This window comes from Amblyomma mixtum, chromosome 4, assembly GCF_055824585.1.
Source record: "Amblyomma mixtum isolate Tamu chromosome 4, ASM5582458v1, whole genome shotgun sequence".
Taxonomy (NCBI): Eukaryota; Metazoa; Arthropoda; class Arachnida; order Ixodida; family Ixodidae; genus Amblyomma; species Amblyomma mixtum.
Window position 1 is genome coordinate 67,452,714 of NC_143015.1, and position 15,546 is coordinate 67,468,259.

Consider the following 15,546-nt stretch of genomic DNA (forward strand, 5'->3'; position numbering starts at 1 on the left):
ATTAGTACGAGTACTTACAACTGCACCAACTCCAAAGGAACATGATATATTTAGAATATAATTGTGATAGGATTGAAATAGTAGTAAAGTAGAATGGGAACAGAATTATAATGTAGCACCGCCGGGGTGGCTCAGTGGTTACGGCACTCGGCTGCTGGCCCGAAAGACGCGGGTTCGATCCCGGCTGCGGCGGCCGAATTTCGGTGAAGGCGAAATTCTAGAGGCCCGTGTACTGTGCGATGTCAGTGCACGTTAAAGACCACCCCGGGTGGTCGAAATTTCCAGAGCCCTTCACTAAGGCGTCCCTCATAGCCTGAGTTTCTTTTAGACTTTAAACCCCAATAAACCAAACCAATTATAATGTAATTGTTATAGAACAGAAATAGAATTGCAGTGCTTTCGCATTACTCGCACGTAAGTTCCTTGAAGTGCCCCCGGTGATTCTTCGGCGCGTGATTGCCTTCACTCTGTACAGCTGTTTAGAGTAGATATTGCCGCGAATGCTTGTAGTGTTTGTTCATTCTTTAAAGCTGCCGGCACGCCGCTTTATCGCTTTGTTTCTGACGCAAGACGCGACCAGATTTATCTCTATCGATCGCGTCCAGGTGGAGCCTATTCTGCGTTGTTCCAGAGTGTCGTCGTAACTATACACGCTTTATCTCGAAAGTTGGCTACCAGCTTTATATTTAGCCCGCCCGAGAGCGGCGGGCATTCTGTTCTACGACCGCCGAGCACGCTTGTTGCTACGCCGCCGCCGAGTCATTCATTCCTTTGTGGGCGCAAGTAATCCTAATAAACAGTTTCGTTTGGAAGGCCATTTCGATGTGTTCCTGTACGCCGGGCTGCCGTCAGCACTACGTGACAATATTCTCTCAGCCTTTCGCCGTGCTTCATGCACCACAGAATGGCTGTCGCTGCGACCTTGGTCCATGCTCCCTCAAGCGCGGAAACGCTAAGTTAAAACTAGGGCCCGGAAATTTAGGCACTAAAGAACCCCGAAATAGGCAGGCATCTAGGCTCTAAAAAATACTGAAATAGGCGCTGTAAATCAGAAATAGGCGTTTTGAATGATACTCTTTATTCATAAGTACAAGATTTGCCAGTCAAGCACGGAGTGCACGTAGCCCTCAACTGAAGCAATAAAGCGCATTCTCAGGTTTTCGAACTTGAAGCTCCTTCGATTTCGCTAAGCATAGCTTTGTACTTTGAAAGGCTTCTTTCGACGCCACATGAAGTTAGTGGCGCGAACCTAGAACATGAGAGTTGATAAGGGCTCAGGCTTTCAGGTGATGTGGCTGTATCGTCTCCGCATAGAAAGTCTCTGATTTGGGAAATTGTTTCTAGGCATCTATTTTTTCTACCAATTGTTGCATCTTCGTAGAAGCAGCAGCACTCTTTTCTTCCACTCCCCGAAGTGCTGCTAGTACTTCTGCCCCTACTTTCAATGATTCATCTATTCAGAGTCCAGCCTTTTCCAACTTTGTGATCCTTTCCGTCCATGATGAGTAGTTTGCACTAATGTATGTCAGGCCTCTTTCCAAACTCGCCTCTTGCTACACTTCGAGAAAAACACTTTGTTACACTACGCTCTAAGTACTATTCGAGAAAAACGTTTGGCGAGACCCGCGCCTTTTGTGAGTGCATCGGCATGCGCCTTTCATCCTACTTAGACAGATGTCTCAAAATTGAAAAACAGCACCGAGGACCGAGATGCCGGATTTAGGCATAGATAGGCAAAAACTACGGTTTAAATAGGTAGTATTTCCTAAAAAATGACAAAAAGGCAGGCAAGTGCAAAAATCCCCCATTTAGGCATTTATAGGCAGGAAAATGCCTAAAGTTCTGGGCCCTAGTTAAAACACTCTCTTCTACACCAGTGAAGTTGCTGGTGGCGCTACCTCTCGTACTCAACATGAACGTCATACCGCAGCTCTCGAGTAGTGCGGGATTTCGCCGCTAGCCCCATCGAGACGCTGCTAGTGATGCAAAACTGGTTTGCTTGGTTTGGTTTATGGGGTTTAACGTCCCAAAGCGACTAAGGCTATGAGAGACGCCGTAGTGGAGGGCTCCGGAAATTTCGACCGCCTGGGGTTCTTTAATGTGCACTGACATCGCACAGTACACGATGTCAATGTACTGTGCGATGTCAGTGCACAAAACTATCGAAAAATAGTTTTTTTTAAATATCGATAGCATTGAAATACTAACGATAGTGGTAATATCGATAGACTATCGATAGTATTATTGATTGTCTATCGATAGTAGTATCGATAGTCTACTATCGATAGTGTTGCTATCGATAGCATTACTAGCGATAGTACTGTCGATAGCAAGACTATCGGTAGTGAAACTGTCGATGGTAAGACTATTGATAGTAACAATATTGATATTGTGCATTTGTTGGCCAGTGATATAAAAGAAAACATTTGCGATACCTGATTGGTTTCACAGTCTCATGAGGCTTAATGTCCCAAGGAGACTCAAGCTATGAGGGATGCCGTAGTGGAGGTCTCCGGGTAAATTTCGACCAGCTGTGGTTCTTTAACGTCCACTGGGACAGTTCGGAAAAATACCTGGAACTGCATGCGATGAAAGAACAGCACAAGTTGGGCTGGCTTACACGACATTATCGTGCACTGCAGACGTCGTCTTGCTGACGTAACCGCTGCAGAGATGCTTTTTGCACACATGCTTCGCAATTAGGACATTCGCACACCAACATTATATCCAGCAACTTTACGTAGGGAACGTCTGCAGAGCTCAGTGATGCGTAGGACGTGAAAACGGGCGAGTCCTGTCATTACTCAGACCATCACCTCCATACCACACACTCACGAAGCCAAGTTTAAGATGCAGTGGGTATGCGTGCTTGATATTATAGAATCGATAGTACTATATATAGCAAATAGTATCGATACGACTATCGATAGTACTATCGATATCGATAGTAAAAAATTGGAGGCTTATCAAGGTTAAACCCAGTGGATGCGAAGCATGTCCTTAGCGTTTGGAGGCATCTTGACCGCATACACGCCCGGCGCAAAGACGCTGGCGCGGTTGCGGGCACAGAGACTGACGCGACGGCGGGCGAGCGCTGCCTTATCCCTGGCGTGACGTCACATATCACGTGATGCAGCGATGGTGGCGCCGCCGCCGCGTCGCGCGCGACGGCGCGAACCGAAGCGTGGATAGCGTGGAGGCCTCCGCCGGGCGACCACCGACGGCGCGATATGAGGCCCCATCTGCAGCCGGTGTGACGTCATCACGTGACGTCACATCATGTGATCTCACTTCAAGGTCAATGGTGGCCACCGCCGGGAGGCGACCGACGACGCGATATGAAGCCCCATCTGCAGCCGGTGTGACGTCATCACGTGACGCCATGTCACGTGGCCTACTTGAAGGTCACTTGAAGGTCAATGGAGGCCACCGCCGGGCGTCGCGCGAACCGAAACCTACGTTAATATGCTTCGCATAGTTCCATAGTGACTCAACTATCGATATAGTATCGATAGTACTATTGATAGTTTCGCATCACTAGGCGCTGCCCACTGACCCGACGCGCGAACGTCGGCCAGGAGTTTGGCGGCCACGCTCCCCTCGTAGAACTCCTCGACGCCGCTGTTATTGGCCAGTGTCTGCAGCGTGCGAGCCAGGGCGTCGTTCACCACCAGGTCGCCCGCGTCCACCAGGGTGGCCCCGCTGTTCTTCGTGAAAAGCGACCTGCGTAACGTGCCATAAAACAAGGTGAGAAGCGGTGCTACAGCAATACGTAGGGCGTTTCGCTTAGTCCGCCAGTGATTTTTAATAAGTGGGCCTTTTGAAGTGTGCACTAAATACGTCCTTTGCGGAATATTAATACCAACGATAAAATAAGCAGACCGTGTCAGCAACTATGCTTCTTAACGGAATTCTAATAATTTTTTGGCATTAAAGTTAAGTGGCTCGTTCTTACAAAGTATTGTAGCCGCCCGTTGGTAACAGCCATATCAGTTTTAAGAGTTTATAGAAAATGCAATTATGCGCAACGCTGTAACGCAAACACTTCTGGTGATCCTGTGCGTTCTTTGGAAACAACGCGGCTGTGTAGTCTTAGCACCTCAAAAAGTGCATTTTCAAAACCGACTGTTGGCGCTTCGCTCATCGCGACACGGGACAAGTAGATCAGAACCTATCATAATTTGCAGGAACCGGCAGCTTCATGTAGCGTCGTCTGTTCTGTCGTAGTCATGCAGAGTGTGGTGAACTGCGCAAAACTGGACAAAATGCCCGTTCATGGCTTCGCTGGTTTAAACGAGCATGCGAAATTACGTGATACATGATTTAGGTACAGGTTTATGGGAGTTGAACGTTCCAAAGCGACTCAGGCTATGAGGGACGCCGTATAGTGAAGGGGTCCTGAAATTTCGGCCACTTGGGGTTCGTTAGCGTGCACTGCCATCGCACAGCACACGGGACTCAAGAATTTCGCCTCCATCACTGCTTAGCACGGTGCCACTGACGTGACCAGGCCAAAGGAGAAGCGCAAGCAAAGAAAGGGCCATAACTGTGGCGAGGACATAAATTCAGTGTGCTTGTGCTGCATTGTGGAGACTAATAGCGTTGATGACTGTTACAGTTGAGTTGGCAAGACGTGCTTAAGGAAATTGGCATGACCAGGACATGTGATGTGGAGAACTGGCACAGGTGGTCTTTCATGGTAGGCACCGAGGGCAGAAAATTGACTCGATGATGGTTGTGGCTCAAAAGGAGTGAGGTGGTCTAAAGGTTTGCTGGGATGACGTGGCCGCTTCCGGGACACTGAGAGGAATAATTAGAAGCCCGGGCAAAAAAGCCTTTGTCCTGCAGCATACTGGACTTATTGCTGGTTGTGCTACTGTTCGTGCACTGCGCAAGCAAAGTTGAAAGAGCAGCGCCAGGTAGCGACGGCAGTCCAGAGAGCAATACAACGGCGACAAATGACCGCTCCAAGGGCGGCGCCATATTGCTCACTGAATGTGCGCTGGCCCAAGCATGGTGGAGGTGGCAGTGCGAGCTTTCATAGTGAATGCTGCACGAATATACCTAACTCACACTTCATGTGCCTAGCCGCCGACCTTGAATGACCTTGGTTGAGCTGTGGCGGGTGTTGCGATGCGCTTATCTCTGGTTCTGGTTCGAGCCTAAGGCTGGTGCTGCTATGTGCTTATGCCTTGCCATGCGTGGTCCACGGAGTGGACCACCCTTGCCCTTTGAGCTTGACCCTCGCCCTTTGAGATTTGACCTTTGACTTTAGTGCTAGTGCGGAGATGTGGAAGAAGTCACGTGACCTTCGCGTGCTACCACGTGATTGTGTCGTGATGATGTGTGGGTGTACGTCAGCGTCGACAGCTGTTGATAACCGAGAGCTTCGCGCCGCAGGCTTTGCTACTGTTAACTCGGTGCGGCCAAGTCGAATCGCAGCCCAGCTTTTTTTTGCAACTGTTCGAGAGTGTCCAGAGAGCAACGGTTTTGAAAGATTCGGGTACGCCATGTTGTTGTGTGTGGGGTTTAATGGCGCATAAGCAGCTAAGGCTATCATGCGCCAAGCTCAAGGTATGGAAAGGCCATGGAAAGTTGAAATGAACGGCGGCGCAACAAGGACACTATCATGAAAGGGACATCACATGCGCCCTTTCTAGTTACCGTATATTGCCGCGTATAAGCTGACGTTTCTTTTTGTAAAATGTCCTTCCAAAGTTGGGGTTCGACGTATAATCGGAGTCGACGTCTATGCCGAGTCTTAAAGTCGGGCTATATGCGGGGTCAAAAGTAATTTCGACCGAGTCGCGGATAATATCACGCCCCGTATGCTCGTAGTACCATAATAGTTGTCGGACACGGTGCGATAGTGGATCTGCTTAAAAAAACTTGAATTTAATTGAGATATGCACCAAAGGTTTGTTTTAATACGATACCAAATTGTTATCGACAAACCGTGGGCGTTCCACGGAAAAACGGCCAAAGCTGGTCGGACTGGCAATGTTTGATACAAATGGGACAGCTATAAATCCAATCCAATCCAAAACTAGACCACACCTGACCAGTCGCATGAGCCGAGAAGCATTTTCGCGTGTCCTCACAAGCGACGACAAGTCAGAGATGTCTCTTGAACGAATAAATGTTTCTTTATGACTCGGCCTTCTGAAAAACTTTTTGGGCGAAGTAGGACCGCAGGGTACAGCAGCATCGACCTAAATTCGGAGTCTAAATTTTTTTTTTGGCCAAAGGGGGTCGCGAGTTGGGGGGTCGACTTATAATCGGCATTATACGGTAGTGTCCTTGTTGCGCCAGCGTTCATTTCGTCATGCACCAACTCGGCCCTCAGTCGTTATTCTGAGGTCATGGTAAAGGTCTGTACGTGTAGACTAGTAAACCTCCCTTCTGTTAAAAATTCCGAGCTATTTGACCATTCGAGTCGTGCGCACCTGAGTGCCGGGTTTTCGAGCACGTGTCGCTTGCGACGCACCAGCTGGGCGTGCATCGCTGGCGACACGGGCGCCCCCCAAGCCGCCATCTCGATGGCGTCCTCGAACAGGGCCGCCCAGGGCGCGCTCGATCCTGCCGCCTTCAGCAGCGCCTGGAAGCCGCGCAGCTGACCGGGGACGCCGGCCGACCGGACTCCTGGGACCAGAAATGTCAGCTTCAGTGGTTGGCCCACGCAGCCTAATGTCGCGGGTTCGAGTCCCGACCATTGGTGGTAGTGCAACGATAAAGGCGAAATGCAAGAAACGCTCCTGTTGTTGCCCGATTTTAGGGAAACGTGAAAGAATGTCAAGTGGTGGAAATTATTAATGCGAGGGCATTATGCGGCTCCGCCGCATCAGCAAACAGTGTACGCAATTTCGTACGCATGATTACGGCGTCCTCTGAAGACAAGTGTGTGAAAATGTGATTGTGACAGATAGTGTGTGATAATATGGTGCCGTGGGAAAAACTATGGATGAGGTGCAAGTAGTTCGTTCACTAAACGCGAAAAACCGCGAAAAAACGCGAAAAAATACACTTAGACGTCAATATAGCCATAGAGGTCGATATAGTATGTGGACGTTTTGTTTTTGCATAGCTCCAATGCGGGTCACAGCAGTGATCTCAAAGTTTTTTTCCGGGGGCCTCCACTATACCGCGTCCCTCAAACCCTCAAAGTTGTGAGCTGTGGGTGCGGTCAGCTTGGCTGGTTTACTGGTTTATTGGGGTTTAACGCCCCAAAGCGTCTCAGGCTATGAGGGACGTCGTAGTGAAGGGCTCCGGAAATTTCGACCACCTGGGGTTCTTTAGCGTCCACTGACATCGCACAGTACACGGACGTCTAGCATTTCGTCTTCATCGAAATTCAGCCGCCGCGGCCGGGACCGAACCAGCGTCCTTCGGGTCAGCAGCCGAGCGCCGTAACCACTGAGCCACCGCGGCGGGGTGCGATCAATGATCGAACTTGTACTGGCTCATGCGGTGTAGTGCACTTTGTTCTAGTAGGCTATAAAAGCAATGAAAAACGGATCCTTGGCCGTCAAATTATAAGATGCAAAAAAATAAAAAATTACAGGAGGCACTTAAGCTCCGGCTACCTTAAGGGTTGGACGCCATGGCGTTTATGGTTTAATGGCCATGTATACTTTACATTCATGTATCCCCGGTAGTCCTCGCACCACCCCAGGCGCAGTGGTGCAGCGTTTAAGCGGTGCGCCACTGCCCTGCGATGGTAGGTGCTCCAAGCGGAGGGCCTTGTGCTCCCCCAGGTTGCTCTTCCCGGGCAACCTCTCGCGTCCGATCATTAACTGCCACCTGCCACGGTGGGAAGGTTGTGATGACGCCACAAGGTCACGTGAACGATAGAAAATTTTCTTTGGTGCTTTTTAGATAGGGCTGCTTTCCCGATTGCTTGTTCCACCCGAGCCCTGTTCCTCCTTTCGACATCGCCGCCGCGGTGGCTCAGTGGTTATGGTGCTCGGCTGCTGACCCGAAAGACGCGGGTTCGATCCCGGCCGCGGCGGCTGGAATTTCTTTGGAGGAGAAATCCTAGAGGCCCATGTACTGTGCGATGTCAGTGCACGTTAAAGAACCCCAGGTGGTCGAAATTTCCGGAGCCCTCCACTGCGGCGTCTCTCATAGCCTTAGTCGCTTTGGGACGTTAAACCCAATAAACCAATAAACCAACCAATCTTTCGACATCGGCTAGAATAAAATTAACCTGAATTTGTTCTTTAATTTGCGCTTATCGAGGACGGTACACGGAAAACCTTCTAGCGACTGAAACAAGCAGATAAGCAGACGTTCTAACATGCTACAGGTATACTTCGATGACGTCTAGTCGCTTAAAGTGAAAAAATTACAGGATAGCACTTAAGTCCGCTCAAGAGCGGAAATGTGAAAGCCTTTCCATGTCCTCTCTTTCTCCTTCCAATTTTTTCTTTTCTAATCGTTATATTTGCCCATATTTATCATTAATTTTTATTTTTGTCTTGTATCTTTGTTTCTGTATATATATCTTATTTCGGGGTTTCCTTTTGTTTTTCTTTTCTTTGAGTTTTTTTTGACCAAGAAAGGACTGTTTAGCCAGTTTAGCCAATGTAGGCATTGTTATGTGGCTAGTGTTGGATTCGCGACGGATCTGTGTGGTCGGACGAACGCCACTGTTGAGCTAAGAAATGCTTTCGCATTAATAATCCGACTCATAGCCACTGCTCTTAAGCTCCACTTTAAGCTCCATTCAGAACTGGAGACTGCAAGCTTCCCGACTCACCCAAGATCGTGTCGTTGGGGTGAGTGACGTAGTGCGCCTCGGTCGCTTGCAACGGAGCTGTTTCGCGGGCGTCCACGTACGTCACCGGTAGAGCGCCGTTGCTGAGGAGACATCGGTAAGAACAAGGTGAGCGGTGTGTGGTGGGATAAACGAGGACATTGACCCCCCCCCCCCCCTCCTCGCTTTACTGCTGCCGCATGTAGGTCGTAATGTGCAGTGCCCCGGTATCAACGACCTCGGTTGCAACATTCCCAGTGAATAACCGGAAAACGCAGCCGTCCTCGCAACTCTTATTGGGTTTCTCGAAAACACCGTACCATCAGAAACGAATGAAACGCGAACAAGAGAACTGAGGTGGCAACACAAAAACACCTGCATACAGGGTCTGTTCTGAAAGTAGTAGGACTCATTTTTTTAAATAAAATTTATTCAAGAGAGTAGTACAAACGATTAGAATTTTTCAAAGCAGCACCCTTCCGCACCTACACGCTGCTGACAATGAGTTTTCCAGTTTTCGTACGCCTCCAAGAACGCCTGGACCGGAATGCTGTTTAGCTCCCTCGTCACGGCCTGCTGAACATCCTCTACCGATCCGTGATGTTTCCCCTTGAGCATCGATTTTATTCTCAGGAATAGAAAAAAGTCTGGCGGGGCCAAGTCGGGGCTGTAGGGGGCCTGAGGCAGCGTTGCCGCCTTGTGCTGGGCAAAAAATCTGGGTTCTCATTCACATGATGAAGATCCTGGCAGATCACTTTCCGGTTGGCCTTTTGCTCCACTGTCAACACTCCCGGCACCAACTTCGCGCACACTGTCCTCATGGCTGAGTTTTCTGTCACTATCTGAAAAACTTGGGTTTGAGGAATGCTGAAGTCATCAGCAATCATTCTGATACTCATCCTACAATCACTGTTCAGTAAATGTTTCACTCGCTACATATTTTCGTTGGTCTTGCTGGTCGAAGGGCGCCCGGAGCGGACGTCGTCTTCCACTCTTTCCTGACCTTCTCGGAACAGCTTGTGCCACTAAAAAAACACCTGATCTACCCATGGCAGCGTCATCGTAGGCCTCTTTAATAATGTCGTGAGTCTCTTTGCCCGTTTTACCAAGATTTACACAAAACTTTATCGCGTATCGCTGATCCAGTAAACGCTCGATGATTCTGCGTGACGAGACGTTTCGACAGGGGTTCACAGTACAAGCGACCTGCTCTCTTCAACGGCCGAGAGCCGGCTGCCGATTTTCCCCAGGATTCCCGATATCCCCCTTCAATGATCCTGCACGCGCAGGCCGCCTCTCGTCCGCCCGTTCACCCAGGAAAAAATCAGTCCTACTACTTTCAGAACAGACCCTGTATATAGCTTCTGGATAGGAATTACAAGTGAGGTCCGTATAACACTTCTGTGAAACAGTCTTCGCGCCTTGAAAGTTAAAATAAAAGGAAGTAGTATTGAGCTTCCCCTGGCTAAGAGCTTCGTATTCTGCTGTCCGTGGTTCGATTGTTTTATTCGCGTTTGATTTCTTGCTGATAGCACAGACATAGGCACCTGTGCAATTTATGGACAAGCTCAGGCTAAGGAAATCGAAAGCATTAGCAAATAACAATAATCACGCTGCTGTCTGGCAAATTCAAAGGTTATCGCTACCACAGATTTTGGTAAGGACGCCTTTCGTATATTGAGTGATTTCAAATCATATTCCTTCAACATGCCGGCATGAAGAGAATTTTCTAGTACTCTCAAATTTTGTTAACTACTATCCCGGTCTTCTTACTATACAAGCCCTCACTGCAATTTATTTCATGGCGGCGTGAAACACTGCCACCGCCAGTGTAGCCGACACTTCTTACACGCTCCACCTTATCCTAAGCAGTACCAACTTGCAACCGAACAAGAAGAGAAATCGCTGCTTGGTTGTTGTAGGCGTCAGTTGGTATTTGTGACTGCCACAACAGTGGATCACGTGGGTCTCTTATTGACCTAACCAAGGAGAAGATTTAATTGGCCCAATATTGATAACGGATGGTTTCACTCTTTGCCTTTGTTGGGCAGGCATTTGCAAATACGTTTCTGATATTGGGCCGATTACCTGTTTTACTTGGGTTGAATTCTTCACGCTGAGTGGGAAACGTCGGTATCATTACCTCATTGGTAGCTTCTTCGGTCGGTCTTACCGTCCGTCTTCTTTTCACGTCATTGTCGTTATAGTGCGGTAATGTATCGATACAGGCCAACTTCGATCTGTCCTCAGTGCCTAGTAACCCTGATAGTTCATTTAAATAGGCGACAAGTTTGTTGATTTCCGGTTTTTGTACCAACCAGCAGCCCGTATTTTGCTGCATGGAACCCACGTGATGGTTCTCAGAGATCAGGAAGTTTGCGGCGATACGGTGGCCGCAGATGGCGAAGGACAGGGTTAATTGGAGAGACATGGGAGAGGACTTTGCCCTCCAGTGGATGTAGTCAGGCTGTTGATGATGATGATTATTGCGGAGCGCTGGTACCAAGAACGTGGATTATAACAAGTCCTTTATCTTTACGCCGACCCGTCTGGTGTCCTTACAGCTTGTAGTGTAGCGCGAAGAATCCTCCTCCCAGGCCACAGGCGTGGGACAGCACGACACAGACGCACAACATGGCCGCCACGGCAGCGTCGGCGGCGGTGCCGTTCATCTTGACCAGGATCTTCCTGCATAGCGCAGACAGAACAGAATGGTCTTTCATTGCTGGGGTAAGCGTAAGGAGCATTTTGGCTCCATGGTGAGCTACTGCGAGGAAGCCTAACGGTGTTTGTAGTGTTAACAGAGAATAGCAGTGTTCAATGTTCAGTGCTCTAGTGCGCTACATGTTCAACATTCTGGGACAAAAAAAATTGAAAATTCGAAAATTGTGAGACACTGTTGGTATTCTTCTGACATGTAGTATAATCTTTCATTTGAAGTGTTTCCAGCAATCGTATTGAACAGTTAAGTCCCCCATAAAAAAACCAATGAGGAACGCTTTTGACGACAGAAAGAACGTTAATAAGAAAAAAATACAAGACTGCCATCGGGTAATATGCGGATATATTGATTTTTATAGCGAAATCTTACTTTATAAGAAAAATTGCGTTCATAAACGGTTTCCCAGTCAGAAATGTACTTTTGTCCAGAATTGTTGAGTATGATCGTGGTCATTCCCAGAATTTGGGCGTTCAGTGTTTGTCTGTCCGTTTACCTGAAGCCGGTTATGTGGCAGGCTGCTGACGTGCACACCGGGTGGGGGTAAACCAGCCCACAGTGTCAGGTTGGAGCGCATTTAATTGTGAGAGGGTGCTCGGCAAGAGCAACCTGGGTCGCACCATAAACCAAGCAATCCAAGTCCCACCGATGGCAATACCTGCCATAGCACCTGCCTTTTGCCACTGCGCCACTGCCCACCTGAACATTGGGTGAATTACTTGCCACGGTGTAGTCGGTGGTAACCAGGCGACAACCAGGGGCGCTAATTAGGCGGCACCGCCCCTAATTGCTAAACGGGAGAAGTAGTTGGGGTGGTAGTTAGGTGGTAACCTGGTAGTACCTAGTAGGTCGTAGCTCTAACCGATAACTGACGTCATGCTAGCGCACATACACGCTAAGCACGAATACACCTATATGGGAGTAAGGAGGGAGTAAGGTGTCCTCTAGCGAACACCCTTCTTTAAAGGGTGTGCGCTAGAGGAGACCTTTACTCCCTCTTTAGTCCTTTCTGTTTAACCCAAACCGACTGTCATTTTTTTTACAATAATGCCTTTTGTAGAGAAGGATGGATAGCTGGCCGAGTTTGTAATAATACATCGTGGGAGGGAACTATTTCGGCTCTCAGGGGTGCCTTTGTTCGGAGTTCACCACGTGGCATATTGTGCGATTGGTGATCTTGATTCCGCTGGACCAGGGGTTCTCAAACTGGGTTCCGCGGAACCCAGGGGTTCCGCGGGCTGTCTTCTTGTGTTCCGCGAGAACCCTCACCGGCTCTGACCCGGCAGCTGATATGAGACTGGCTCTGAGTGCTACTGAGCCACGCTTTGACTTGCTCTTAAAAGGGAAGCAGTACCACCCATCACATTAGTATTTGTATTAATCTGTGCAATAAACATTTAACTTTTGCAACTCTCTCTTTGCAAAAATGCACTCGACAACATTGCTGGTAAGTGAAAGCAGGGGGGGGGGTTCCTGGAACTTATTGAAGGCTTTTGGGGTTCCTCCAAGCAAAAAAGTTTGAGAACCCCTCTGCTAGACCAATGCTCGTTGCTCTGTTTGTTCACGTGATTATGATGTATATATGTTTTCTTTTTTCAATAAAAAATTCAGTTTCGAGTCAGCGTTCGTCTTTGTGTCCTCTTGCTTCGTCTGTCGTCTTGTTCGCGCTGTTCCCTGCCACGATGTCTTTTGTAGAGACCTGGTAGCGAATCTATGGGAGTTGGCCGCGCGGTTAGTGTGACCATTAAAACAAACAGAAGAATACAATTGCCACTCGAAGAAAAAAGAGGAAAAGAAACTCCAGAGAAATCACTGGTGTTCATAAAACGCCCCAGATACCTCCACATAGTTCAGCTCTTCCTTTACTACTTTTAAGCACTTGTAAGGCGTGGTGCATGGTATGAACTAACAGCTAATCATGTACAAGGCATAACGGCGTGGCCATGCCCTAACAGAAACCAGAAGAATGAAGCGAATACGCGCCGAACAATGACCAATAAAACCAACACACACAACAAAACTTGACAAATGACTTTGTGATCTGTAAAGTTCTTGGATTTCTGCTTTATAGGTTGCCGGAAATGGTTCACAAGGTGTTATGCATGGTATGAGCGGTGCCTTGTAGGTGTGCAGAAAATACAGTAAGTTGTGAAAAAATCAAACATGACAATGCTTGATGCACAAAAATGTGATGTGGTGCGCCTCTAACTGTATCTTGTTGTTCTCGTGAAATATGGTCTCCCTGACTCCGTTTTTGGTCGGTTGTTTTGCGAAACCTACTCTCTTGATTTCTTTCAGCGCTCAGGGGAGAAAAAAATTGCTTTAGTTTACAGTTTGCTTCCCATAATGCGAAAGGCTAAGTTCCTTGCCAAAAGTTTTGATTACGAATGAGCTCTAACCCAAAGTGTCGGTGTTTGCTCCTTACCTCTTGTAACTACCGTTGTAAAGGCAGCTTGCAGTATGACTTGGGAGTTCTTGTTCAGGGCAATACTAGTTTGTATTCGTTGTTCAAACGTGAGCAGTGTTGTTCTTGAACCGCTCTGCCGCATCGTTGCATCGAGGGCAGTGAGGACGACTCCATCCAATTTTTGTTCACAGTAAAAACCAGTTAAAGGCTCTCTGTAGCAATGAGGATGTCCGGCAGGAAAATACGCATTTATTGCGGATGAGACTGGATTTGAAAAGGGAATATTTTTTTTCCACTGTTGACTCAAATTCGTAGCGTCCATTACGAGAAGGACTCAGTGGTCACTGTCAGGAACTGAATGGCAGTGTGACATTGCCTCAGAGATTGGTAGTGAGACGCAATGACGGCATTGTTATTTGCCTGTGAAAAGGGCCGGTGGAGGCGCTGAAAATGAAAATTGATTTTTGGGGAAAGAATATGGCGCAGTATCTGTCTCATATATCGATGGACACCTGAACCGCGTGCTAGCTAAGGAGAGGTGTAGATGGAGTGAGAGAACACCTGTATTTCAATTTGTTAGTGCATGTTGTGGCTCAGCTCAAGCCAGTGGGCAGGCCCGTGAGTGCACCTTCCTTATTATCCTTCCTTAAGTCGCAACAACAACAACAACAGCTGCCTATCTGCCATTCGACCGCGTTAATGTACCGGTGCGTAGGCGAAACTGAACTTGCCCGTAAGGGTCCCCTTGAGGATCGGCGGGCAAAGCTGTTTCAAGGGTAGTACATACCTCGGGACGTGCTTGCAGTTCTCGTCGCCCACGATGGCGGCCCAGTGCGAGAAGCTGCCCATGGGCGCGTTGCTGATGGGCCTCTTGCCGCGCCAGGCGTGCCGGTGGATGCTCACGCGCAGGTACAGTAGCAGCCCGGTAGAGAGCAGCACTGCTAGCGCCGCGGCGGTCACGATGCGCGTCCCGCTCGCGTGCAGGTCCACGAAGCGCTGGGACCTGCGCGTGCGGGGGGGAATCGGCTTGAGGAAAGGAATTGCGCAGCAGCTATCTCACTTTTCGGTGCATACCGGAAACGCGCCATGAGAGAGAGAGAGAGAGAGAGAGAGAGAGAGAAACTTTATTGTCGGAAAAGACCGGGTTCTGAGATTCTTAGCAGAAGGGCCAGGTGGCCTTTACTGATATATGGTGGTGGTGGTGGTGAAAATTATGTAATTATAAGGAGAGGTGCTGGGAGTTCAGGTCACGCCCTTACAACCACTAGGTGGGGTGCCTAGTCTGACACTCCATTGGCGGTTGCCGCAGCCCGGGCGCGCTGCGTTAAGGCCCTTTGGGCCTCGATGGTGCAGCAGCCGGACAGGGTCGTATCCCAGTCCTCTGGGGTGGGGTTTGGGATGGGGACGGGTTCTGCTGTCTGGCCCACACCATGTGGTAGGCATTAAAGTCCTTCGCAGGAACTTTCATGTTCTGTCAGATATTATCCTCAGCGTACTGAAAAGTGGCGAATTTCCTGAACGCCTCAAAACTGCAGTTGTTTTACCCCTACACAAATCAGGAAATAAAGATCAGGTTGATAACTACCGACGAATTTTTGTCTTACCTGTAATTACCGAGGTCTTCGAAAAATTTAATTTTTTTCACTATGTCTTCTTTCTTCGACA

General features: G+C 48.6%; 1 protein-coding gene across 1 annotated transcript in view; it reads right to left on the reverse strand.

Annotated features, from left to right (window-relative positions):
• Window positions 1–15,546, reverse strand: part of LOC149346748 (scoloptoxin SSD14-like) — a 60,588-nt gene that overhangs the window by 34,823 nt on the left and 10,219 nt on the right. The window contains exons 3-7 of the mRNA XM_089541410.1: window positions 14,669–14,884; window positions 11,318–11,443; window positions 8,759–8,859; window positions 6,447–6,642; window positions 3,557–3,723 (exon numbers count right to left, since the gene is read on the reverse strand). Coding sequence (XP_089397536.1) covers window positions 3,557–3,723; window positions 6,447–6,642; window positions 8,759–8,859; window positions 11,318–11,443; window positions 14,669–14,884 — 806 coding nt within the window. The remainder of the gene's footprint in view (window positions 1–3,556; window positions 3,724–6,446; window positions 6,643–8,758; window positions 8,860–11,317; window positions 11,444–14,668; window positions 14,885–15,546) is intronic.